General features: G+C 42.6%; 1 protein-coding gene across 3 annotated transcripts in view; it reads left to right on the top strand.

Moving 5' to 3' along the window:
• The window catches only part of Dock8 (dedicator of cytokinesis 8), a 212,014-nt gene that overhangs the window by 113,700 nt on the left and 71,629 nt on the right, over nucleotides 1–26,685 (top strand). For all 3 annotated transcript variants that reach the window (XM_063250292.1, XM_003472270.4, XM_013155055.3), the window contains 7 exons: nucleotides 18,646–18,763; nucleotides 19,154–19,224; nucleotides 20,193–20,331; nucleotides 21,494–21,595; nucleotides 23,462–23,557; nucleotides 24,067–24,301; nucleotides 25,763–25,927. In XM_063250292.1, coding sequence (XP_063106362.1) covers nucleotides 18,646–18,763; nucleotides 19,154–19,224; nucleotides 20,193–20,331; nucleotides 21,494–21,595; nucleotides 23,462–23,557; nucleotides 24,067–24,301; nucleotides 25,763–25,927 — 926 coding nt within the window. The remainder of the gene's footprint in view (nucleotides 1–18,645; nucleotides 18,764–19,153; nucleotides 19,225–20,192; nucleotides 20,332–21,493; nucleotides 21,596–23,461; nucleotides 23,558–24,066; nucleotides 24,302–25,762; nucleotides 25,928–26,685) is intronic.

Raw genomic sequence — 26,685 nt, forward strand, 5'->3', positions numbered from 1 at the left:
ACCCAGAATCTTTTAGCAGATGTTTTGTAAAGCTGTGGTTGCAGTACACGATGTGACCACTGGAGAGCACAATTCGCTCACTCCTGAAATCCTTTGTATTAGAAAACAGGCATGGTTTGTTACAATGGAACACATATTTGTCTTTTACCAGCGAAGCACAGGACCAAGAAAAAGTAAAAAGTACCCCAGTGTACTGAGATTTTGCTGTTGTCATTTTCTGCAAGGGCTTTTATTCTCATGTGTCAGCTTCTGCCTCCTACCAGGAGTAAGTTACGGGCCTTTAACGCTGTCTTAATTTTTTTTGGAAGGTGTAGTGGGAGGAAAAACTCCGGTGCCAGGAATAGGCACTGCGTTAACTGTACACATCTACACCTTCTCAGCCCTTGTGTGCAAAACTTCAAGCGTGCAGAGGATCACCCCAAAGAATGGGTGAGGAAGTGATCAAATAAGGCATGCTGTGTTGGTTTCTGTCACTGCCCCACAGCTCCCAGTGCCTGGCGGCCTCACCAGCACCCACTTTCCGCCTGGGTTGAGGTCAGGGTCTGTGGAAGCGGAAGCCAGGCAGCAGCCGTGATGCAATCAATGGGCAAATCCAGGCTTGCCCTGGAAGAGCACGCGGAACAGTCTGTCTAGACAAGAAGGAGCCCCTTCAATTTCCAGACACCTTCTTTCTTTGATTCTGTACTTTTGTACATCTTGGAAGTTATTATTTTTTGTGAAAAAGATAAAAACACACATTTTTGAGACAAGGCCATACTGAAGTGGCCCTAGCTGGGCTCTAGTGATTGTCCTGCCTCAACGTCCTCATCTAGGACCTTGGGCACTTGCCACTGAAGCTGGCTTAAATTATTACTTTAAAAGCATTGCTTTGAGGCAGCTTCTCTTTGATGGATATCCTGCGGGAAACTGCTCTTTCTTTTGCTATGCATGTGTGTGTATGGAGGTCTTCTGTACTTTTTAGCTTTTCGTTCTGTATGGCAATTTACAGAGGCCCGAAGACCCACAGCCTGCTCTCACTGAGAGGTTCTCAGGCTCGGCAGCAGGCCAGGCAGGCGGCAAGAGCTGGCTTCTTTCCATCTCAAACTCCTCTCCACCCACACTGGGGTTTCAGGCCTCAGGCAGACTGGCTTCATCTCCTCTTTTGCAGAGGTCTTAGGGAAATACGAGGTGCTGGGCTGGGGATTTTCCAGGGGGAAGTGGATAGGGAACCACAAACACCACAGCACAAAATAAATAGAAACCCAGAGGACTGGGTTTTGACAGAGGGATGAGGTCATTTTTGTATGTTTTAAGTTTGGTGCTGTGGTTTGAACCCAAGAGCTCGGCCCAGAGCCACAACGCCAACCCTATACAAAGGCAACTGTTTAAAAACATAGCTAGTTAATTAGATTTTTTTTTAACTTTAAAAAAATGGTTTAAAAACATACCTATTGGGCTGGATGTTTAGCTCAACAGCATAAGTGCCTGCTTGGCAAACACCAGGTCATGAGTTCCATCCCCAGCACCCAAAAAACAAGCACAAAAGACCTGTTAATTTAAAACACTAGAAAGTTTATAAAAACTTCTCCAAAATGGACATACCTGTTTCTTTTGTTTCGTATTCTTTGAAAACTTCCAAAGTATGAAAGAGATATAAATATCATGGTTTAGTAAGAACAAAATTAAAGGCGCTCAACTTAATGATTCATTTCATTGATTTCTAAGGCATTTTCGTGCCCAGGCTAATGATGACACATTTAGTGGCGAGGAGCCCGCAGAGCCTGTGTCTCCCCTTTTCCTAGTTACAGATCTTAACACCGCTCCAGTGGCTCCCTCTGTTCATTCCATTACACGTTACAGGCAGCCTGGGCCATCCTTTCTTTCTTGCTAGTGTTCCAAGACTGACCTGGCTGGTTTTCTGGAGATCCTTCAGCCAGTCCCAGATGAGGACACAGACCGGTTTCTTTATAGGATTAGCTGGTTTGTGTTTCTGTCCCGTCCAGAGGTCCTCAGGCTCACACATACACAAAGACGCCCTATCCTTGCTGTTCAGCTGGTGGAGGGAAGCATAAAAAAAAGACAATTCTGACTCACTCCCTTTGGCTCAGGCTCAGATGGTGTTTGCTCGCAGTAGGGGCTCCGAAACTCCTTCAGCCCATCTGCTCTGTCCCCCCAACCCCACGGCCCTTGGGAGCTTACCTGTTGTGCTGTCTAGAGGCCTGTGTGCCCTGGCTCTCTGCAAATCACCTGGTGCTGCAGGAACTGGGCTCACCGCCCATTCGGAGCTCTTCTTCCTGGACTCTCTTCCAACTCCTGCCTACATGGTTCCCGGTTGTGAGGCCCATAGGCCCGTGGAGACAGATGCTACCGGGGAACAGGCTCCACTTGCCCCTATTGTAATGCTGTCCCTGGAGACATGGCAGGCAGGAGAGGCCCTCCTGCTCAGCTCCACCTTCCTTTGTGGCTGCACAGAATGACCGCATTTGCTCTCCCTGGTCTCTCTTCATTAATTTGCCAACCAGCAAGGTTTTGTTTAGACGGGTCATGAAGGAAGAGCAACCTTCACGGGGAGGAGGGACATGGACAAAGAGCTGTTCCTAAAGGTCCCAATAAGAGGCTAAGGACAGACACAGGATCACGGCTAGAAGATCAAGCCTCAGTCTTCCCACCTTTAACATGGGTAACCACCTCGTACTACTGACTTTGGAAGAAAGATCAGACTGTACATGTGAACATGTAAGAGTCTCTACCATATGTGTGAACCTTGTGGTTATTCATGTTTATACACATATATTGTAGATCCCTTTCCTGATTGGAAATTCCTTGCGGGTAGCAAAGTGTCATGGTGTTTATTCCTTCAGGACCTAAAACAGTGTTTTGGAGCTTACTAAGCAAGTGGTCTTGTGAACTGTCATGTAGAAGGGGGTGAAGTTGGTTAATAATGAGCCTGATTGGCTGGTGTTTTGTACTGGAAGGGTTTGATGACACCATATGGCCATCCAGGGTGCCAGCCCTGTCCTGACTTCTCAAGATTCCTTATGGGATGGCTGTCTCCTCTGCCAGGTCTGGGTAGAACCAGGACTGCCCATATTTGTCTTGCATGGTTTGTTTCTGCCTGAGGTTGAACTCTTAAGTAGGTGACTGGGAAAGGTTAAGTAGGTTACTGAGACAGCTTTGATGTGATCTTAATTTGAGGATTAGAGTAACCTTTCTATCATCTCATTTTGATAGTAGAGCTGTGGTCTTGGGCAGATCATAGGTCAGACAATGGTGACAGCTTTCAGTTCCAGTCATGGCTGGGAAAAAGGCCTCCTGCTTCTCTAATTCTTCCATCAGGAGCATCTTTCTCACTCTCTGATCAAGGCGACATCACCTGCAGCTCTTCAAATGCCACATCCTGCCAACTTCCCGTTAGCGAGTCATATGATAGTTGTAGATAATCACCTTATTACCTCTGCTCTTTTCTTTCCTTGGACCAAGAATTAAGGCTAGGGTCCATCTGACAAGTTGTATGTATTCTATACAGATGAAGTCCGCTGTGTTAATTTACAGGATTTATTCTGCAGGCAAAGCACCATTCATTGAAGAGGACTGATGAAGTGGATTAGGAGGGCAACGCGGTGGGCAAGAAGTTTTCCATTTTCTGTTCATGCTCTACTTACTCATGAGGCCATTTTGATGCTTTCTAGCCCAAAGTATCATGGCCACAGTCTTCCCAGGCCCCCTCTCTAACAATAGCCAACACTATATAAACCCATATTTGTTGTTTTGACTTCCATGAAGAAATTCCCTGCAGTGTACAAAAATGCAATAAGAATCACCATTTGTCCATAAATTTAGCGTTTATCTAATAAGTCATCCCATACACTTGGCAATACCTCCCAGTGATTCATACGCTTGTTTGCTGGATGGTGGGTCCGTGACTATTCGGAAAAGAAAGTGGAGAAAAATAGCAGCAGCATATGTAACATTCAACACTGTTAAATACAAATCCCAAGTGAGCCTGGAGCCTAGAAGAGTGGGAGCAAAGTTTGGGTAACTCAAGACACCCAGCTCTGAAGATAGCTGCCCGCAAGATTGGACACCCTGGGCAGTAAGCTAAACTTAAGCATAACTGTTGTTTTTAGGTAGCTGATTTTTAAAGATGTACTCAACATACTTTAAAACTATGGTTACTACTGAGCCTGTGCCCACCGTGATTATAGTTAGAGGTGGAGAAAGAAAACAATAGATGACACTAAAGGAAACACTTCTTTTATACCTCCCAGAGTTAAGTTAAAATTAAATCACATTCTATGATAAGAATCAGAGTCTCAAAAGAGGTGCTGATTCTTTGTGTGTCCAGGTCAGGGAAAATGTAAAGTCTGTAAGAAATGACTGTTGACCCTCAGAATGGTCTGGGAAGGGGACAGCCCCAGGGGACTTTTCATTCTGGAATGAATATGAGGAGTAAGGTGACTTTCCTCAGTCACTTCCTCACCCACTGTCATTCAGAGACAAAGGGAGCAGAACATCTTCCCTTTGAAGATCTCTGAGTATTGTGGATGCATTCACCATAGTATGTGTGGCATCTGTGGTATGTCAAGCACCGGTGCTTGGGGCTGAACCTGACAGGGAGAGATGCCTGCCTGCCTGCCTGCCTGCAGAGACAAACCTCAGTCTCCACTCACAACCATGTGATTTACAAAAGGACATCTGTCACTGAGGCACAATATTCAGCACCTGCAATTTAAAGGAGATGAGGTTTATTTTGGCTTACGGTTTCAGGGGATTTAGTTCATGGTCAGCTGACTCTGAGGCAGAAACATGGTGGAATAGCATTGCAAAGAAAGACGCTTAGTTCATGGTGGCCAGGAATCTGAGCAGGGAAAGAACACCAGAGAGGAACGAATGCTGGCCCAGATATAGAGGTCAAGGCCACACTTCATGAAGCACTCAGAAGTATGCTTTATTGGTCTCCTAGGCAACTCCCAAGCCAATCAAGTTGGCACAGTGAAGCTTAACTACCACATGATAGAGCTTAACCATCACTGCCAGTGTGTCTTTATCCTGCAGCCACATTGAAGTCTTTCAAATTTCTCCCACCTCTATGGTCCAGACAAGCCCTCTCTCACACAGCTACCCAAAGCTGTGTGTGATTATAGAGCTAGATGGAGGCTTCTGAAACATTTATTTCCTAACAGACCTGTTTCTCCCATCCCAATACTTTCTTTCCACAACCGAATCAAGGCATCTGGCATTATTTAAAACACTGGAAATGATAAACTAGCATCTCAATGAATAGTAGTGATTTGTTTATTTGCTGTTTCTTTGAATGGGCAGGGAACTAACAAAACCCTAAACTGAAAGGGGAAAAAGCTAGCTTTAACAACAGCAAACATTAGAAATTTTCTGGTATGTGCGTGTGTTTTTTAGTGACCTGGCAGACTTGTTTTAGGAAACTATTTGCAAAATCTGGAAAAAATGTGCCCCTTGCATCCATTAAAGGAACACACAAGTCAGTTTGTGTTAGTCCTTCGTGTGACAATTTGGTCTGGTGGCCTTTTAAAAAAATTTAATACAATCTAGATTTAGTATCCAGTGTCTTGTTGAATTTTACATCTTGAGCAAAACCAAGTATTATTGAGGTGTTTCTTTTGTTTTATTTATAGAAGACTGTCTTTAAAATGTTACGATTTTAGGAGAGAGGAAAGGACATTAGTAGTAGGTTTTTTGTAACATTCTTTTTAATTTTTATGTGACCTGTTACCACCTCTTCCAGAGGATTAGTTAATTTGGTTAATAAAAATAAAGAACTAGAACAAAGGGGAAATATTTATATCTTCAGAAATTTGAAGTTTTTATACCATCAAAAGTTTGTCTAGTTTGAGATTTCGGTTGTCTTCCCACAGGTAGTAAATACATTGTGTCCATTAGACTAGGAGGACAACCCTAAGATCAATTATGAGGCAGAAATATTATAAAGTGAAGCCATTTTTTTCTAGGAAACTTAAGTTTAAATATCAGTTTAAATAAGTTTAAATACCTAATATATAGTTTTAAAATATATGGACTTGTATTAGTTATCTGTTTCTGCATAATGAACATTTTTGCACCGAACAGTAGTTATTGTTCACAGGCTACATGGATTGTCCCGGTTCGCTTTACCTGCGTGTGCAGACCCACGACTCCACAGATCTGCAGTCGAGGCATCAGCCAGGGCTACTGTCACCTCAGACACTGGAGGAGGATCCGCTGCCAACCTTGTGGGCACATTGTCAGCTGCTCTTGGGTGACAGGGCTGACAGTTCCCCACTAGTTGTTGGACCAAAACTTGTTGTTGGACCTTGCCTTGTTGGTCTCCATAGAGAAGCACGCAGTGTGGCAGCTTCATCAGAGCCAGCAAGCAAGAGAGAGAGACAGAGAGAGAGAGACAGAGGGAGCAGGCACAGCAGAGCTCAGCCTCCCTCGGTAACCTAATCTCAAAGTCCTTGTCCCCACTGAGAGCAAGTCACTAGGTCTAGCCCATACTCAAAGGGAGAGACAGGTCCTGGGCAAGTATCCCAGTAGCCAAGGACCGTTGATAGTTTTCTTAGAAGCAGTTTTCTTCACTCCTAACCAAGCTACAAAAATCAGAGAACTTCAGGTGTGTAGGTGCAAAGGTGGGCAAAGGGTAGAGGATATGCCAGGGAGGGTGGACTAATCCTGCAAGTGTCAAGAGAAACCTTCTCTGTGGCCAGGGTCTTTGTCAGCCTAGTAGATTTCTAGGGCACCTGCAATGTATCACTTCCTAATAAAAGGGAAAAAAAATTTTTTTTGGTGGATCCTCACACATGAGACCATCCCTTCCTGAAACCCGTAAGGAAACCCACAGTCCGAAAAAAAAAGCTGTGGGAGGGGTGATTTCTTTAGTTGGTTTTACCTAAGTTAACACAGATTTCCCACATTTTCTTACATGCAGCGTAGTGGGGGAAACCCAAGCCGTATATGCTATAGAGGAGGACGAGTCATTTCTTCTGTTGCTCAGTCTCCAGCATCTGCCCATCCTAATGCTTCCTTGATGCCCCATCACTCCCTGACCCTCTCTAGTTCCACGTGCATACATCAGGTCTGTATGCCATATTGTAAACAAAACAGAAACGAGCTGTGTGTAACAATCAGTGCTTACTAGACAAATAGATTTAACCCAAGATATCCAAGTATGGAAGAATTTTCAAGATTAACATACGATGGCCACCCACAAAGTCAAGTGTGGACCAACACAAAAAGTCTGTGTACTGGAGACCCAAAGGACTCAGTCGAAGGCCAAGGGCCTGGTGTTCACATTATTGACCCATGTGGGTGGATCGGGAGGCAGAAGGGTCTGTGCTGGAGGCCGAAGCATCTGCACCAATGTCCAAGGTGAAGGCCAAGACTGCCAAGCAGGCACTTATGCTGCTGAGCATAATAAACCCCAGCCCTAGTTAGCTATTTCTTACTCAAATTAACACAGTCAGTTAATTATCACACTGTGGAGGTGTGGAATTTCACAAAGTACTAGAAATGTACATTGCTGCAGTAACGGGTCCCTCCATTTAGTGTTTCCTAAGTATCTAAAACTGCTGAAATTTTATGCAAATAATCCAGCTGGAGGCTTGAGCTATTGAACACCTTCCTAACCCTTACTTATGTGGGAATCACAAAACAAGATAAAAAATATCCAGATCATTCATTCCCTTTAAGTTTCCATGGGGGAATGCCTGCAAGTTGGGAGAGGTTGGTTTGGCCTTGAACCTTTTGACTATTTGAACTTTAAGGAAAAAAATGTTAGAAGTTTTAAAAATACTGATTTGAGTACCTTTCTACTTTGTCTTGCTTCTTGACTTTCCTTGACTCCCTAAGTGTCTTACCCAGAGCTGTGCTTCCTAGTAATTTCCTCTTTCATTGTCACTCTAACTTCAAAACGTAAGAAAAATGCTAAGTAAATTACTGCTATTTACTCCAAGAGGAGAATAAGTAATATACAGACCTTTTCATGGATCCCAGCCCTCAACTTCTTTGGTGACTTAGAGATCTTAATTGTTAAAATTTCAGTTCCACAAGTATGGTTTAAAAAATGTTTTCATGCAGGGTTCAAAAGGGATTTCTTTTTATTTCTTAAGACAGATTTTTCCAGTAGATTTCAAATGCTTGGATATTTGTGATTCTTTTCACTAGAAATCTGATCTGAGGTTCTGCTTTATTTAGCAGAAAGAATGTGAGTTTTCTAATCTCTTAAAGGCATTTTTACCCATCTCAAAAGGGAGGCGGGCATTTTATTTAGGGTAAGGATTGATGTCATTTTATTTAGGGTAAGGATTGATGTCATAAAAAGCCTGCTGTACAATACAGCTGTATTTAATTAATTCATATTCAAAGACAATTACCAGGTTCAATCCCTGGCGCTGCAAATAAAGGACAAATGATTACCACTGTTTTTTTATATATAAAATCATATTTGATGTTCAAATTGTAGCTCATCAATTGAGAAGGTATGCTTCTTTCCCCCAAAAATCTTGAAAGGTGGCATAAGAGATTTTAGGGGTAGTTGTTTTATTTCATTTTCTCTACTTTGATTTCTGGTTTTGAGTGCTTTGTTTTAAACAAGACTAGAAACAGAATGACAGGTCCTTGACTGCAATTTTTCTAAACACTTGAGTAACAGTCTCTGATACTTTAATTGTGTTTGCCTCTCATGGGTGGAGTAGAGTGGAACATTGGGCATTGATAAAAACCCTGCAGCCAGCCCTGAGCAGGAAGCTTACTCAGAGGCAACCATGGCTTGAAACAGCGGTCCAGTGCCTCCCGCTCCTCTTGTCCCATTTCCCAGGCCGAGGGCAGCCCTGGTGGGCTCTCACTAGGGCCCTACAGCAGATTTCACAATTTTCCTTGCTCTGATTTCTGAAGATGGACCTTTTACTTCATGCATCAGATATTTTCTTTCCATTTTCATCTTTCACTGATGCCTTTGCTAGTTTGCAGTTTGCTCTAATCTAAAACATTGGCAGCAGGAATAAAACACAAATAATGATACGGGATCGTGGCACAGAGTGACAGGACAGGATGTGGCAAGTGTCCTGTTTTTATGCAGTTACTCATGAACCTCCACATTAAAAAAAATATGGCTGAGGCAGCTTATAGGAGATTGTATAATGTGCAAAATTTATGGGCAAAAAAAGTAGACGAAAACCAGGCTAAACCTGGATAAGGTAATGCACAAAATATGTCTTTGACTGTTCATCACAAAATCCCCTGCAAAATTGATTTTGAGCTTCCTAGTAGCCAAGCAGCCTCAAAAAAAAAAAAGGAGAAGGTTGGGGGAATGTCAGTGAACCACAAAAGTTATAGATCTGCCAGATTAAAATGGACCAGTTCTCTTGGATCAGTGCTACTCCAACTTGAATATGCATTTGAGTCCCACAGGCAGGTCCTGACCCAGCAGGTCTGTGGCACTGTCCAGAGACAGGGAAGCTGGTGTCAATTGCTGGCCCTGCATCTCCCTGGACCATGCTTTGAATCAGAGTTGTAGCTCTCTTGTAAGCACTTGCTTACAAAATATGCTTCTTAAAAGGATGGAATGACATTAAGCTTGCAAGTTTCTTAGGTAACTGCAGAAAGTATAAAATTTTGAACCCTGAGATTTCTCACTTTAATTTGCTCTTGATGTGTTAAAAATATCAGAAGTTCTAACACCAGGGCCAGTCTCACTCCTCTTAGTGCTATAGATTTCAAATAGTGTTTTAAAAGTCTTACAGTTTGTTTGTAAAGAATGTTCACCCGTTAGCCCACATAAATAAGCATCAGACCACAGGGCAGTAAATTCCTGGTGAGTCTGGTTTTGACCAAAGATGCCATGGACTGTTGTGCTTAGAAATAGCAGTGGGTCACCTGGATCCAAACCACATTGCACACTCGCTGGCTGTGTGACCTTGTGTAAGTTGTGTGTCCTCTCTTGGCCTCCATTTTTTCATCTGCTGGTTGAGATCTGTAGTGCTTACTATAGCGCTGTTCATAATAAGAATTAAATAATGTTAGCATGTTTATTGTTATATCTCAAATAGATTTTCCTGGCAGTGAAGTTTGTTTTGTTTTGTTTTGTTTTTTGGTATTTTTTGCTTTTGTTTTTCTTTTGGGTTTTGTTTGTTTGTTTGTTTGTTGCTCTTTTTAAGACAAGATCTCACTGTAGAGTATAGGCTGGTCTTGAGCTCACTTTGTTGCCCAGGCTGGTCTCAGACTTGCAACAATTCTTCCACCTCAGCTTTCCTGATGTTGGAATTACAGGCATGTACCACCATGCCCGGCCTAGCAGTGAATTTTAAATTGTAAAATCACCTCCTCAGCTCTTTGCCCTGCTTAAGTATCTTGAAGTAAAGAATCTAAATTTAAGCCTCTTTTGAATGTTGCAAGTGACCATAAGGTTTTAGGACAGTAGCAGGCATTTCAGGTTTGCTCTGATAGAATCTACATGTTGACAACAAATTGCTGACCAGAGTAAAGGCCGCAGACCTTTTTCTGTAGTTTTCCAGAGACAGCATCCTGTTCATGCGTTTCCAGTGCAGCAGACAGTTTATCAGTTCTTTGGCTATTTTTGAAAAGGGAGTGGCAGGAGGATTAAAGAGGGAGAGTTTTAACACACATGTAAAGAAAAAGGAATTACTTTGAAATTGCCAAAATTTGGGGATTGGGAAGAATAAAGAACTTCTTATGCAGAGGGCTGTTGTACCAGAAGAACTAGGTGCTAACTTAAAGTCCAGCTGCTATAATCCAGCACATTACTAGCTGTTAGTTATTAAACTGACATGGATGATTTAAGCTATAAGAAAACTAACACAGAAGAAAAGCTAACTCTTTTAGTATTTTACGCTTTCCATTTTCAATATCAATATTCAAGGCATACCTTTATTTATTTATTTATTTATTTATTTTCTATGGGGGATCGAACTCGGGACCTTGCACTTTCCATACAGGCACTTATGCTGCTGAGCTATATCCCCAGCTTCAAAGTTTTTAAAAACCTCCCTAAGTTGAAAGCACCTGAGCACATGTTATTTAAAACATGTTAAAATATACCTGCTTTCTCATTTATCACATATACTTTTCATATAGTTTTTATAAGTCTATAAAGTAAGATTTTGGGTTTTTATTTTTTGGCCTCCAAGTTAAATTCAGTAGTGCTGCCATTGACTAGTTGACAAAGTAAGTATTTAATTAAAAATGAATTAATTTTGGTTTTGAGACTTTACTTTTCCTATTTTGAGAGCTAACAATTTTTGGGTCCCAGATATTTCTGTGGAATCCTAAGATATTCATAGTTCCTGGTCACTGTGGTTATCATCCTAAGAGTTAAAATGTCCATGGTCTGAGAAGGAAATTCTTGAATGCTTGCTAACTGGTTAAGAAATGGATTTCAGTGGATTTCATTGGAGGAGTGTATGCTCCCTCAAAAAGAGCATTTTACCATTTTCTAAGAGATTGAGAAGAGGAGAGACGGAGGCAGTAATGAAAAAGACAGAGAGAGTGGAGGAGACTGGGAGAGATGCAGAAATATACACATCATGTTTAAGGCAGAGAAAGCCCAGACTGACACACAGACATTGAAAGATGGAGGGAGAAATCTAGCAGGTTCGATCAGTTCTCCAGGTAATACTTATTAATATCTCACAATCTTGTAGAATATTAGCACCATGCTGTGAAAACCACTGAGCTATTTGTGTTTTGTAGTTTACAGAGCGCTTCTCAGGTTCACTGCATTGCATTTGAGACTTGACCCCAACTTTTTTCTTAGCAGTGAGGAGGTTGGCTTGTTCACCATTCATTTGTGAAGCATTTGGTAGTTTTATAAAGGGCCTTCTCACCCATAGTCTTACTTGGCAAGGGCCACCCAGTACAGATCTTCATACAAACTCATCTCTTCATGCATAAAAACAGATGAGATTACTACATATTGATATTCAAAAGACTGACCACAAAATCAGCAATTTTTTTGTCTTTTTTTAAAGTATGTAGTTGATAGTGTTATGCTGCAAACTATACAGTGAAATAACAGAAGGACACTAACGTGTACCAATTCCATTTTAAAGTCAAACTTAATTATTTGTTAATCTATATCTTCTAGCTTTTACCTTCCACACCTACTCAGTTTTTGCATATTTACTATGTGTCAGAAGTAAATATTCACTTTCTGACTTGTAACTGAATACCACATATGGAGTACAAGCCATATATTTAAGCCATTTAACTCACATCTGTCCTACTTTCAAAGAACTATGCATGTGCACAAAAAGTAGTATTCAAGTTATTTGATCTTGAAAAACTACGGTTAATTCTTGGCTCCCTTGGGGTTTCCGGGGCCTATAAGTGAAATATTCTTAGTGCAGAGTCTAGAGTTCTGTCTTTGTGCCATGGCTGATTGGTCCTCCATGTGTACACCATGCAGGGCTGGGGGTAAGCGTTACAAATAGTTTTTCTTCAAAACATGGCTTAGGTTGCCAGGAATGGAAGATACATAAACAATTACCTGATGATGGGCTAATTTGCACCTCCACTCTTATTAGCAAGGTTTTTTCACGGGAGAGATAACTCCCAGCTTCCTGAATCTCACTCTCTGTGGCTGATTTTCTATTCTGATGAAACAGTGTTCACCTCAAGTAATCAGTAGCCATCTACTCATCCTGTTGTCCATTGCCTTTGTTGCGTAAAGCTTGGCCTGAGCTCAGCACCCTCCAGCTCCTACTCCAGCAATTTGGACTTCTCATTACATTTCTCCCTGTACCTCCTGCACCCAGCCGATGCTGAGCTCAGCCTCAGCAGATGGAGGCCTTTGTTGCTTGTGTCAGTCTGCTCAGCTCTCCTCTCCAGGCACTCTGCTCTTCTGTGTCTCCTACTGGCTGGCTTGTGTTAGAGGCTCAAGGTATTTGTGATATCCAGGTGTCCAAACAGGATGCCAGTGAGTTTTTCTCTGTAATGTACTTGCTCCTTCAGCTTGACTCCACATTGCAGAATCCCTGGAAGAGCTCTGGAATGACTGTCATCTTGGGAAGAAGGAACAGAGACAGGTTTTTGTCTTTGGTTCTTCCACTGGGTATAGGATAGGCTAACCTCAGGAGACACCAAGCTGATGCTGTTCACGTTGGTCCCTTTAGGTTACCTGTTCTGAGCAAAAGAAACAGAAGAAGGCCCCAGCTGGTAAGATCAGAGATGTTTGGTTCCCAGATTGATCTGAGAGTAATGAAATTTCATAGCTATCCCCTAGAGCAGCTGCAGGGTGCTCTCAGTAGACCCTGATGCAGTGTGGGCTGAACACTGCTTATTGAGCTGGAGGTGTTGCACCCAAGGTGCACGTCACCTTCAGAAACAGCGTTCAGAACTGCTGCTCACTGCTGCAGAGGTGAGGGACAGGGGCGTCGTGCCTCTGCGCTGAGGCCTAAGACAAATGTGGGGGACAGCAAACCCAATCATCCAGGTGGGCAGGGCCAGTGCTATTGTGAGTTACAGAGCTCCTGTCTCCCGGTTACTTAAAAGCAGTTTTACAAACTTGGGCTTATTATTCTTGCAAGTTCAGCATACAAAGAAGTTGATTTGTGTCTTTTCAGTTAATTCAGAGATAAAGAAGCTGAGCAATATTGAATTACAAAGATTCTTTCAAAGCATACAAAACCATAAATTGTTCATCATAGCTTTATAATTGGGGGGAAAAAGAACCTAAATATTATTTTTGAAGACTAGTGTAAATTCCAGTACGTTCATAACAATATCATATAACCATTAAAATCAGGTTTGGTAAGAATAGTTAGTTACATTTGGGAAATGGTCTAAAACTGAGCCGTAACAAGTAGCATAAAAACAAGATAAAATTTTGTATATACAGTTTTTTTTTATAAAAAACTTACTAATATATGGAGGGAATAAACTAAGCAGAAATATGCCAAAGTTTTAGTAATGATTTTCCTCGGTGCCAGAGGTGATATAATGGTTGCTATTGTCTTCTTCATGCTTTTCTCTACTTTTCAGTTATTCAAGATTGAAAAAACTGGGAGCACAATGCTTTCATAATTGTGTATTACTTTCAAAATCATATAGACATGTGATAGCTATACAATTACAAAAGACTATGTGTATGTATGTGTGTATATGTGTATGTGAGAGGACCAGTTACAGAGGATGGTAGTGGGGAACTGGGGATGAGAAACAGCCTTGAGAAAAGGCCAGTATGGGAAAGTGATGAGAGAGAGAAGATCAAAGAAATTGCCACTAGCCCATCGGTAGGACTGATGAAATCACTGCAAATATCACTTCCCTGATATCTTACTTTTGTGAAAGAGTCTTCTCAGCAGTGTGTAGGAAGTAGATTAAGGACATGGGTAGAGCCCTGCAATGGTCCAGGTGCAAAGGGAAGGTGATTTGGCGTGGAGTACTTATCTGATGTACTAGCTGTGAGGAGCACTTAATCACCATAATGGATATGGTTTGATAAGTCTTCACTTGTTAATTCTTACCTTAGCCCGGTAGGTTGGTGAAATTATCAGTCCTGTTGGAGCTTTGGAAAGGCTAAATAACTTGCCCAAGGCCAGTAAACTGAAAGAGGCAAAAAATTAATTTACACCCCTGCTCTGTGGCCTCCATAGCCAGCATGTCCTATTCCTACCATTTAGTAAGCATCAGCTGTCTTGCTTAAGAGGTGACAGTGGAAGTGAACAGGAGTGAGCAATAAGCAGACAGGCACTGACGTCCCATGTGTACAGTGTAAACTTCATCACCCATCGCTGTACCAAGTCCACTCCTGATAGCAGCTCTGGTCCCACCACATCAACCGCAGCAGGCTTGAGCTGCCTCAGATAGACAGAGCAAGATTTCAGGGGCCCCTCAGAGACAGCTGCGTGGTGTAGCCTGGACTATCTGCCTCTCTGTGGCCAGCTCACAGCAGGAGCTGGCACTGTGCCTCAGTTTTCTTATTTTAAGATGTTGGAGCTTGGGGTAGGCATCTGCCCCTTGAGCACCCCCCAAGCGCTTATGCTGGTCTCATCACGGTGTCCTGGCCTGTCATCCGCTTTTCTGGGCAGGCCATCTTCACCTCACTGATATTTGAGGCTTATTGAATGTGCAGTTCATCCAAATTAAGTTCACTGCCTTTTGATGAAGTGGCTGCCTAATATTTTCTTCTTTTGCATTTGAAGGTAGGAAGGGATCTGTGTCCCAGTAATGTTCATTGTAAGAGTTCCACAAGGGCTGCAGATAGAACTTAGAGGCACAGCACCTGCCTGACAAGTGCAAGGTCCTGAGTTCCATTCCCGGTTACTGAGGAGGGTTGGGGAGAGAGGTCAACAAGAAGAGGACAGAGTGCAGCTAAAAAGAGGTGGAAACAATTGAAGGGGAAAGTGTGCCACCATGTCAGGGTGATGACATTGTGCAAAGCTAGAGTAGCTTAAAAAGGCTACAAGATAGAGTCATTCAAATCTGTTCCCATGACTGTCATCCCCATTCTGCCTCCAGTGAACCCCACAGTGTTGAGAGGCTGGAGTAAATAAGATGTAGGAATGCTATGTGTTTGCCCCCATCACCTTTGAATTTGCTCTTGCAAATTAACAGTTCCTGTATATTCCTTCATTCATTTTGCAGGACTTCAAAACACACCTGAACAGATACACAAATGGAATGAATACTGAGGTTGAACGTTGGCTACATGTGGCATTCACAGTGCACAGTAACCTGTTAGCCTGGTTTGTCCCGGTCTTTCCCCATAGCAAATTGAGCCAAGCCTTTCAAGCACCCTACTGAGCTATGTCTCCTCCCTGCCCTCCTTTTTAAATTTTAAATTTTGAGACAAGGTTTCACTAAATTTCCCCAGGTGGCCCTGTATTTACATGAGTCCATGAGTCCTCCTGCCTCAGCTTTCCAATAGCAGGACTCCAAGTGTGGGCCACCCCACTCAGCTTCCTGGGTGTTCCTCACAGTTCTGAGTATTGTTTTTCTACTTGAGAGCTTTGACTAATGCATAACATAGTTGAGTAGCAAACCCTTATACCCTTCACTGCTCCTTTCTGGATGTGGGATATTCTTATATAGCCATATAAATGTATTTCAATGATTTCCTAAGAAATTTCTCAAAATATTAACCCTGTAAAAAATACTAGAAGAGATAAGCAAATGAGTAATGAAGTTGAACATGTAGAGCAAAGAACAGAATCCTTCTCTTTGACAACACAGTAACCTGTTGTCCTGCTATGTTCCCCAAAGCATTTGACCCTCTCTCCTCATATCCTTGTTAACACTTTGTAGAACACTGGGCATCTTGTGGAACAAACTGGGAAATGCAGGTTTGGGATGGGGCATTTATTTTCCATGTAGCTAATGGAGTCAGCCTTATCTTAATGCCTGGTATGAAACCAAATGAGGTTTTTATGATACTCAGGGAAATAAGCCTCTTTGCTTTTTAACAGTGATGGAATCACTTATGAAATATACTACACAATAAAAAATGTCTAACTCACTTTGAAAGTAAAGCTAAATAATAAAATACAAAAAGAAAAAATGTAAGCCTGGTTCCCATGTCTAGCTCCTTTAATATCTACTTACTTGAAAGTTTGCCCCATTTCTCAATGGTGAAAAATTCTCCTGCAACCTCTTAGCAGACCAAAAGAGAGATGCTGAGCCAGCCCTGCCTCTGCCTCCCAGGGACATCACGGAGGTGCTTCCTTGCACAGTAGCTTTGGAACATGGCTGTCACTGTGTCTCTGTTTGTTCAAGTGGCACTAAAGAATTTCTTTGGAGCAGTCTGCATGGTCCATGGGAAACAGTGCACTTGCTGGGGCTTGTTGTGTGTCATCTTTTTCCTTCAGTTTTCTAGTCTCTGAATATCCCAGATTTCATTGGTGACTTAGACTTACATCTTCATCTTCTGTTTCTTGTTTGAGCACTGACTTCACCCTTTTGCAGCGGAACATACTTTACCTTGAATGGGTGGCACTGGTGGTTTTATTTAACTGCATTATTAAAGGTGAGGAACCTGTTGGGATAGTTGTGTAGATGTATACTGTACAAACTTACATGAATGAGGTGGCAGCTCTCAAATTTGAGCATTTTGACCCCACGGGAGATCTGATAGTGAGCAGAGGAGGCCCCTGGCATCTCGTGGGATAAAACTAGGATGTTGCTGAAGGTCTTGCCATACATAGGAAGGTCCCCTACGCTGAACAGTTGCCCAGCCCCAAAACGTGGACAGCAGCTAGGTTGAGAAATGCTGGTGCTCATTGAGAAATATCCTGCGTACCTGCATTCACTGAGGTGGTGTCTACTAACCTGGCCTTCCTGCTTGGCCACTTCTCTCGTGGTCTCCAGTCCACACAAAGGCAGTTTGGTATCTTGGAAGCCCTCAAGGCAAGGTAGTGTCTGAGCTAGAATATAGGCCAAGAGTAAAGCAGACATTTTCCTAAAGAACATGACACTACTTGAACCAGTCTTTGGTGTACCATGGACACTCAGATGTTAATCGGACCCAGAAAATTAATGTAAACTTGTCTTTAAGAGATGTCAGAAAGCAGTATTAGAAAGCCATTCTGATAATTTTAGTAACAATCTTACCCATGGAAATATAGCACAATAGTTAACAACAGAAGAACTCAAACCACTGAAATTCAAATCCCAATCCCATCTCATTTTCTAACTGTATGTTTTGGTGCATGTTATTTGACATTTCTGTGCCTCATTTTTTCCCTGTCTTTTGTGATATAAGGATATCCTGGGGTTGGTGATAATAACAACAATATCTACCCATAGGATAATTATGAGAATTAGGAGAATTTTTAAAATTAATAAACAAGCAGCATTTGAAACATTACCTGACTTAAGATAAGTTCTATATAAATATTAGTACCATTATTGCTTCTCAAAATTAAGAATATACTTCATCAAAAATACACAGTACTTTATTCAGCTATGTTAGCTTCTAAAGGTATATCAGTGAATCAAAAGTATCAGATAAAAATCCCTGTCCTCACAGAGCTTATATTTTGGTGGAATATTCTAGTTATAAGGCAAATACAAATAAAGCATATGTGAATTATCCTTGGTCTGATGTTTGTCCTATAGTTGTTGAATGAATGAATGTGTTATTCACATTGTTGGCACTATTATCTCTATATAGCAGCTGGGCTTGGAGGTTTGAACCATCCTCTTTGGTAAGAAGAGAAAGCTAATCTAATAGCGAGCATCGTACCAAGAAGAAACTGAATTACCTTACTAAATTAGAAAACAAAAAGAGAAAGTAAAAGATCGAACTTAGGCCTCCATGTATAGCCATGGAATTAGGTCTTCATGTGTGGCCATGAATTTAGTTTGCAATGAGCTGAACCTGTTTTGCTGTCTTAATCTGTGTTTCAGATATACAATTACCTCTTTACACGTTTCTACAGCCCAAGACATAAAGACCTTTTAAGTGACAGAAGACATCTTTCATTGATGGAACAGAGAGTGGTGTTGGGTTTTCAATGAGATGGCTGTAGCTAAAGAGGGAGAACTGACAGTAACCCTCTCGCTCCTCCAGCGCTCCCTTCTTAAGGGAAAAACTCCTCTGGGATAACCAGCCCATCGGAGTCAGCCTGAGCATCCACTAAAGAATTTGCTTACACACAATAAACTCTAGATCTTGTTCATCGGTCTTTTTTTTTTTTCCAGAAATCTTCTCTATGTCTACCCACAGAGGCTGAACTTTGCTAACAAACTAACATCTGCCCGTAACATTACAATAAAAATCCAGTTCATGTGTGGAGAAGATCCTAGCAACGCTCTGCCGGTAAAAAAAAAGGGGGAGCGGAGGGAGGGATAATCTGTATCTCAAACCAGGGTGGGCTACACTTCCTGTACCAATTCACATGAATGAAATCTAAAGCCAAGGATCTCTCACCAAGGGCAAAACTATAAGACTTTCTTTTATATAGACCTCTAGCTGATGGCCCTGTAGGAAGAGAGCCTTGGTTTTGTTAGTGGCCGTCAATAACTAAATAGCACCTGGGAGCCTCGGTTTATTCTCTGTAGCCAGTTCTTCTGCTACAGGGTTGGATGGGTTTTAGAACATAGCACTCTTAGTCTCTATGGGACCAGAGCATCCTGTTGTCCTGATGGTACTTGATTTGATGCACTCAAGAGTCTCCATTAATGTGGTCCTTTCTGCATTGTTGAATAGGTCATCTTTGGAAAATCCAGTGGGCCTGAATTTGTGCAGGAAGTGTATACAGCCGTTACATACCACAATAAGTAAGTATATTCCAGAGCTTATGAACCTATGCTGACATTATCTTAGTTTTTCTGAATTTCCAAAGTGACTCTTCTCATTGTCTTTTGTAATCCAGAGGCTAAGGAATAGCAGAAATTTATGCCAGTTCCCTAATGCAATGCTAGAGGGGCAAATTTTTTTGCCATTAAGAAAGACTGGGAGAAAAAAATATCTTTGGAACTTTCTGGCACTTTGAAGTCAAGTATTAATGATGCAGAGAGATTGCACATTGTGATGTTAAATGAGGCAACAGATTTTCTAACTTGCTCTGAAGTACCAGAGAGGAGGAGCAGCAAAGCTTAGTCTCCTTGATGATTTGTTGTTGTTGTTTGTCTTCAGTATACTGCTCCTCACCTGCCCCACTACAGCTTTAAATTGACCAAAGGAAAAAGCATTTTTCACATTTCACGGAGCAGGGACACCTGTACTGTATCAGATAGCATTGGGTTTGATCGGGCCTGGTAACCTAGGCCCTTTTAGGTACTTCATTTACACACTGGCCGGGCGTGGTATGAGTGTTAAGTGAGGTACCTGCAGAGCAGCTGGGACCTGGTGATTCTCCAAAGCCCGGTCCCTTCCCTTCCTGCAACGTCCATTTGTTTCCCCAGTCTTTTGATGAGTACAGCTCAGGCCAGAGTTGGTGCTTGGGGTAGAGGAAGGAAAAGAGGCCACAGCACGACTCTGATCCTCATCGCCTTGTCATGTTAAGTTGTTGGGTCTTCCCACTTTGTTCAGGAATTTCCTTTTCTCTGAAGAGGATTTTATGTAAGGGCAGTGTATTCAGCAACGTAAGTGTGGTCTCAGGGGCTTCTGCGTAGGAACAGAGTGATGTAAAATGAAAAGCTCAGTACTCCACAGGCAAACTGAGGAGCAGAGTTTGTGGCACTGCGGTCACAGAAGCCACCCTTCTTGCTAAAAGTTATTTGTGTATAATGTGCTTTTGACACAGGTCGCCTGACTTTTATGAAGAAGTGAAAATTAAGCTCCCTGCTAAGCTCACAGTAAACCATCACCTCCTCTTCACCTTCTATCATATCAGCTGTCAGCCGAAGCAAGGAGCGTCTGTAGAGAGTCTCCTGGGATACTCAGTGAGTTGTGTTTAATTGGCCAGTTGATTCACACTGCGATTGCTGGTGCAGCCAAGGTCGCTGCAGAGATAAACAGCTGTATTCTACTCACTAGCTTTCTTCCTGTCAGAATGTACTAAACCAGATTATAGCAAAGAGTGGAAGCGGCTTGACTTGGCAAATGACAAGTTTCACAAGTGAGGGGCTATGGGTGATAGATACCAAAAGAGTACTCACTTGTTTAAAAAAAATAGCATTGCAATGTTCATTGTTTCCAGATTTAATATATGTGCTTCACATGTAGAACAACTGTCTATTGATCCCCCCAGGAAAGAAAATTATTTCTTTTTTTTTTTTTTTTTAATTTTGAAAGTAGTAAAAATGCAACAGGACAAGACAGAACAAAGCCAGTCGAGACAATGCAGTGAAATTGGTACAGGATTTCACAGTAGGATACTGGGATAGTAGTAATAGGTACTATGGTATATCCCTTTAACTTCACAATAGTTGTCCAGTCAATTAGGTACAGCAAAATCAAACCAAAAATAGAACATTATAAAACCAATTGAAAATACTGAATAGAGCAAAAGAAACATAATGAAACAAAACAGTGAAAACAACCTATGCCTTCAAACAGAAGATGGAAAGAAATCCCCCATATTTGCTGTACTGCATATGGTCATCCTCCCAAGAGATGCTGAGACATAGCTATAGGGGGAGGGGGCAGGCGGGGGAAGGGTGTTTGCTTTGCAGCCCGCATGGCAGTAGGCTCACAGGTAATGGTTCTCCTCCTGGCCCACACCGCAGGCACTTACCAAGAGGGCGGGTGAATAAGCTGCCTGAGTCCCTCCATGGCCGGATCTCGGGAGCTCTGTCAAAAATTTATTTCTTTAAAAAATATAAAAATTAAAATGAATATGATATTCGGACACAGACAAACACTAGCTGTAAGAAAAATGCTACTACTGCTGTGGCACTGAAAACAATAAATCATTGATATTACTATCTTGGAGTCTCTTAAGAAATTTAAAATGCAAAGAACTGGGCAGAAATTCTTGCCAAAAAGAAATCTGGTCAATACTCAATCATTGTTTGATTGCATTTGATTATGGGGAGCTGGATAAACTGCTAGAATGATATGTAATAATAAACACCACTTTCTTCTTTGCATCATCTGTTTCAGTGGCTGCCAATTGTCTTAAATGAACGTCTTCAAACTGGATCCTACTGTCTCCCAGTTGCCTTGGAAAAGCTGCCACCCAACTACTTCATGCACTCTGCCGAGGTAACTGCAGGCTGGCCATTGGCTGCTTCCTGCCCAGCGTGTGGCCTTGGGTCACCTTCCCAAATCCTTTCCTGTTCCCGTACATGTGACCAACAGTACTCATTGTGCTTTCTGGAGTGGTCATCTCTTCACAGACGGTTCTGAGTGTGCATCATTCTGATAGGGTGGGGATTTAGCTCAGCGGCATAAGCACCTGCCTTGCAAGCAGGCGGCCATGAGTTCAATCCCTGGTACCGATAAAAACCGAAAAAGACCAAAAAAAAAAAAAAAAAGGTCAGTCAATGCAGTCTGTACCCAAGGTTGCATTTTCTATTACAGAAGAATTCACAGGGTAATATATAAGAGAAGGCAAGCTGAGCCCACTGGGAATAAATGACTTCTTCCAACAAGAGTCCTTGGACAAGATCTCTAGGCGAGAGTCCACCCTTTTCTCCTCTGGGTCAGTAGTCACAGCCAGGGTAGGTACTGGAGCGTTAGTCCTCCAGTGAGCACACTGCCGAAACCAGCCCCTTCCATGTTCGGCACTTCCTCTTGCCCATGCAGTCTGCTTTACAGTACGCCTATTTAAAGATGGCGCCAAGCTGAGTGGGTGACATGTGTACTCTGGGAGGCTGAGGCAGGAAGATCACATGTCAGAGGCCATGTCTGGGCAATTTAGAGAGACCCTGTCTCACAATTTAAAAAAAAAAATCCTTTTAAGGGATTTAGCTCAGTGCAAAAGCCATGGGATTGATTTCCCAACACCATGAAAGGAAAAAGAGAGAATAGGAAAGGAAAAAAATGGAAGGACATGGGAAGAAAAAGAAAGAAAGTAAATAGATAGGTAGGTAGATAGCTATATAGATAACAGAAAGGAAAGGAAAAGAGAAGAAAAGAACATTGGCCATGTGGGCCGTCCAGCCTGGCCATGCCAGCTCCTGCCCCCAGCCCTGTTGCTGTAAATTCCCATCAGTGAGTATTATCTTAAAGCAAATACTAAACATCACACTGTTTCATTTATAAATATTTTAGTGTGTATCTTGGAACTAAGAAATCTGTTTATAAGCATCATAATACATTGTCAGAGCTTAAAAATAAACTATAACCCTTTGACATCACAAAGGGTCTAGTCTGTAACCAATTTGCAATTACTCTATAAAGGTCATACTTTTTGTGCTTGTTTCTTTGAATCGGGATCCAAGTGGGGCCCACGTGTTGCTGTTGGTCAATGTGTCTGAGATCTTCTCATCTGTAGGTGTTCTTGCCCCGCCCCTTTCAATTTTTTAAGTTGAAAAATTTTCCACGAATTTGAATTTAGGTCCAGCATCACAGTGAGTTTTCCTACCCACTCTTTCTAGCCACCCTCACTGCCAGCTGTTTCCTTTTCCCCTTTTTTTCCCTAGAGAGAGAGGCATCTTTTGCACCAGGGCACAGGTTCATGCCTGGCCTCAGACTACAATAGTTCTCCTGAAAGCCTTCTGGGGGTCTGCTGAGGTCTTCACATACACTACTTAATTGCTTTTCATGATTTCCAGCCCAGCACCTTACAGAAACCCTAAAAACACTTCTACATTTCAGATCCTAGAATCAAAGAGCAGTGCTGGATGGGCGCTTAGAGATGGATGGCTCAATTCTGCCCTCTGCTTGCAACGTGAGAATGCTAAGCCTAGTGAGTGTGGTTGACTTGTCAGAGTGAAAGTAACCAGCTTAGTGCAAACTGAACTTGAATCTAAGTCTCCTAAGTCCAAGTCTACTTGTAGTAGTTTTGGGAGTAGTTTTCTATTTTTCAATACCCTCACGTTTAAAGTCAAGTTGCTTTGCACAGTTGTTAGTAATCAGAAAAGGAGATTGGATTGTTAACCTTTGTTTTCTTTCTCTTTAACGCAGAAAGTCCCTTTACAGAATCCTCCCATTAAGTGGGTTGAAGGACATAAGGGAGTGTTTAATATCGAGGTGCAAGCTGTTTCTTCCGTTCACGCCCAGGTAAGGAGTGTCAAGGCTGGCTAATAATGAAAGTGGAAGTGCGGCTGAGAAGCTTTCCACAGACAGGCCAAACATGATCCGTGCAAGTCTGTGTCCATGGAACAGGAGAGACTAATCTTCCCTTCTTCACGGGGACTTATAAGCCAGTTTAGGTTTCATTTGTCCTTGAAATGGAAAGACCTTAGGAAAATGTTGAGTACCTAAGTGACGGAATTATTGTGTTATGCATCTGCTTGGACTCTTTCTTGCCAGTATGATTCCTTGCTATGTTATAGACTAAATTAATTTTTCTATAGTGAATAATTATTGAAAGGTTCTATTTTGTGCACTGATTTCTACAGAGAAGTTCAGTACTCCAGTCTGAAACATTCATGACTTAGAACCTCTGACCTGACCCCCAGGCTAAGAAGTCACACCCATACACAGTTGTTTGATTGTCTTTGTGAATCCTTGGTTGAACATTGGTGAGATAAGATTCCATGAGGGTGTCTTGGCTTTTGCCTTCCCAGGACATCCACCTGGAAAAGTTCTTCACCCTCTGCAACTCCTTGGAGAGCCAGGTGACTTTCCCCGTCCGGGTGCTGGACCAGAAGATCACTGAGAATATCCTGGAGCACGAGCTAAAGCTCAACATCATCCACCTGAACTCCTCCCGCCTGGAGCCTCTTGTGCTCTTCCTGCACCTGGTGCTGGACAAGCTCTTCCAGCTGTCTGTGCAGTCCATGTTCATCGCTGGCCAGCCAGGTGAAGGCCTGCAGGGCTGGGAGGAGGTGGGGCGAGGCAGGCAGATAGTATCCTGCTTAATGAAGATGGCTTTCCAGAAATCCAGGGATAATGTGACCTTTCTTTGCACTGATAATGTGAACTCAAAAGAGTCCAAATCATTACTGTTTTGTGAAGAATTCATACACATGTAAAAAGAAAGGGAGAAAAAAAAGAAACATTTAAGATGGAATCCTCAATAATATAGCTTTTTTTCCCCTCAAACTTTATTGAATGACTACAAACAATCTTTGAAGTTCTGTTTCTGGTATCTTAGTTACTTCTTCATTCCTGGGACAAAATACCAAACACCCATAAGTTAAAGGAGAAAAGGTTTACTTTGGTTCACAGTTTGCAAAGCATTCAGTTCATAGTAAGCTGGCTCCAAGGCAGGGCAGCATGCAGAGTGGCATCTAGAAGAGAAACACTTCATGGTATGGCAGGCAGAAAGCAGAGAGAGATCAAGGGAGGAGGAGGAGGACTTAACCTTCCGGGCCACACCCACAGTGACCCACCTCCTCCCACCAGGCTTCTCCTCCTGCATTACAGTGAGCTACAAGCCCATCAGTGGACCGACCCAGTGCTGAACCTCACACACCCACGCCCCAGTCCCCTCCCAGGAGCCCCACCTATGAGTACAAGAGGCTTTGGGGGACATCTAGATCTAAACCATAATACCTAGTAGTTGGTGGGTGTATTTTTCCTCTAAGACATTTTTTTGCCCATCAAAACCTACTCTGACTATAAAGAGGCATGGTGGGAATGAGAAAGTTTGAGAAATGTGCCCACCAGAGAAGGGTTTCCAGCATTCACAGAGAGACTGGGTTTACCGCCAGAAAGAGCTGTTTCAAAGGGACATCCTCAGGAAAATGTCTAGTTCCTACATGAAGGAAGCCACTACTGCTCTGTTGCTTGAGTGACTGTAATGCAGATTCACTTAAGCTCTATGGAGGAATCAGGGCTTGTGCTGGTTTTGTGGACAAAAGCAAGAGAGGCAGTCCATGTGAGAACGACTTCGTGAGCTGCGTCACAGAGGAAGGAGAGCGCAGAGGTACAATGGCACGTGCCATGGTGGCTGCCTCGCTGGAAGGGAAGGCAGGGTTAGGGCTCTGGGCACCAGAATAAGAAGGCACAGGCAGGTCACTGGTTGGTTGTATGGATTCTCCATAGAGAATGGCAGAGCCCTCAGGCATTTTTAAATTAATCTATAAAGAACCTGTGCTGCACCACTGCTCATCTGAAATTGTAACATGACCTCGAATCCGAGGCACATCTTGTTGCAATATAGGGCATTACAGCAGGATATAGACCAGGAAGGCATCCGGGCATGTCCTGGTCAGGACCGCCCAGGGCAGGGCAGGGCGAGGGTGGACAGTGGTGCAGCTCATTGTCCCTGACTGGGACAGCGTTTACCTCGGCTTCATGTTTCTCTTGGTCCCTCAGCCAACTTCTCCCAGTTTGCCTTCGAGTCTGTGGCGACCATCGCCACCAGCCTGCACAACAGCAAGGACCTGAGCAAGGACCAGCACGGGAGGAACTGCTTGCTGGCCTCCTACGTGCACTACGCTTTCCGCCTGCCTGAACCACACCGAGACGCGCCCAAGTCAGGTAGCGCCCAAGTCAGGTAGCGCTGCCACCTCCATGCCCGCCCCGCGCCGGGACAGTCAAGATCACACGGAGCCCTCAAAGGCTCCCTCGAACGGTCCAGAATAGAGTGTTTATAGGAAGTCTGAGAGTTTCTAGACTTTCTTCTTCCTCTTTGTGCTTTTCATAATAAGGAAGATGATAGAGCAGTAACCTAAACCTTTCACTATCGATCAGTGAATAATCACCCTTCTCATTTCCCCCAACTATACTTTCGAAACAATAATGATCTATTTTATTATTCTTATTAATCATTTACGTTAGGTAGTAGTGAACCAGACAGAACTTAAGGTCAGTATGATATAAAAAGTAACATCAATGAGACCACAAAATTCCACACCCAAATAAATTTGGCACCTTATTAATCTGGGCAGCCTATTTCCCATGAGTTTGCAACTTCAATAGTTTTTAAAGTCCAGTATAAACTCTTTTGGGAAGCATGTGAAGATCAAAGGATGAAGAGCATCCTTATATTGATTGTATCTGTTTGTCCTCAGAGGATTCAAATTACTCCTTGAGTTTATTAATTTTTAAAAACCTTTGTGACAGGGTTTTGCTAAGTCACTAAGTTGCCCAGCCTGGACTGAAACTTGTGATTCTCCTGCCTCAGCCTCCCAGAGTGGTAGAATTATAGGTATGTGCCACCACATCCACCCAGCAATTCCATGGATTTGAGCTCTCAGAAAACCTTGCTCTATGACTTAAAAGTTGCGATCATTTAC

Source organism: Cavia porcellus, unplaced genomic scaffold, assembly GCF_034190915.1.
Source record: "Cavia porcellus strain 051 isolate PalLab524CR breed Dunkin Hartley unplaced genomic scaffold, mCavPor4.1 scaffold_1, whole genome shotgun sequence".
Taxonomy (NCBI): Eukaryota; Metazoa; Chordata; class Mammalia; order Rodentia; family Caviidae; genus Cavia; species Cavia porcellus.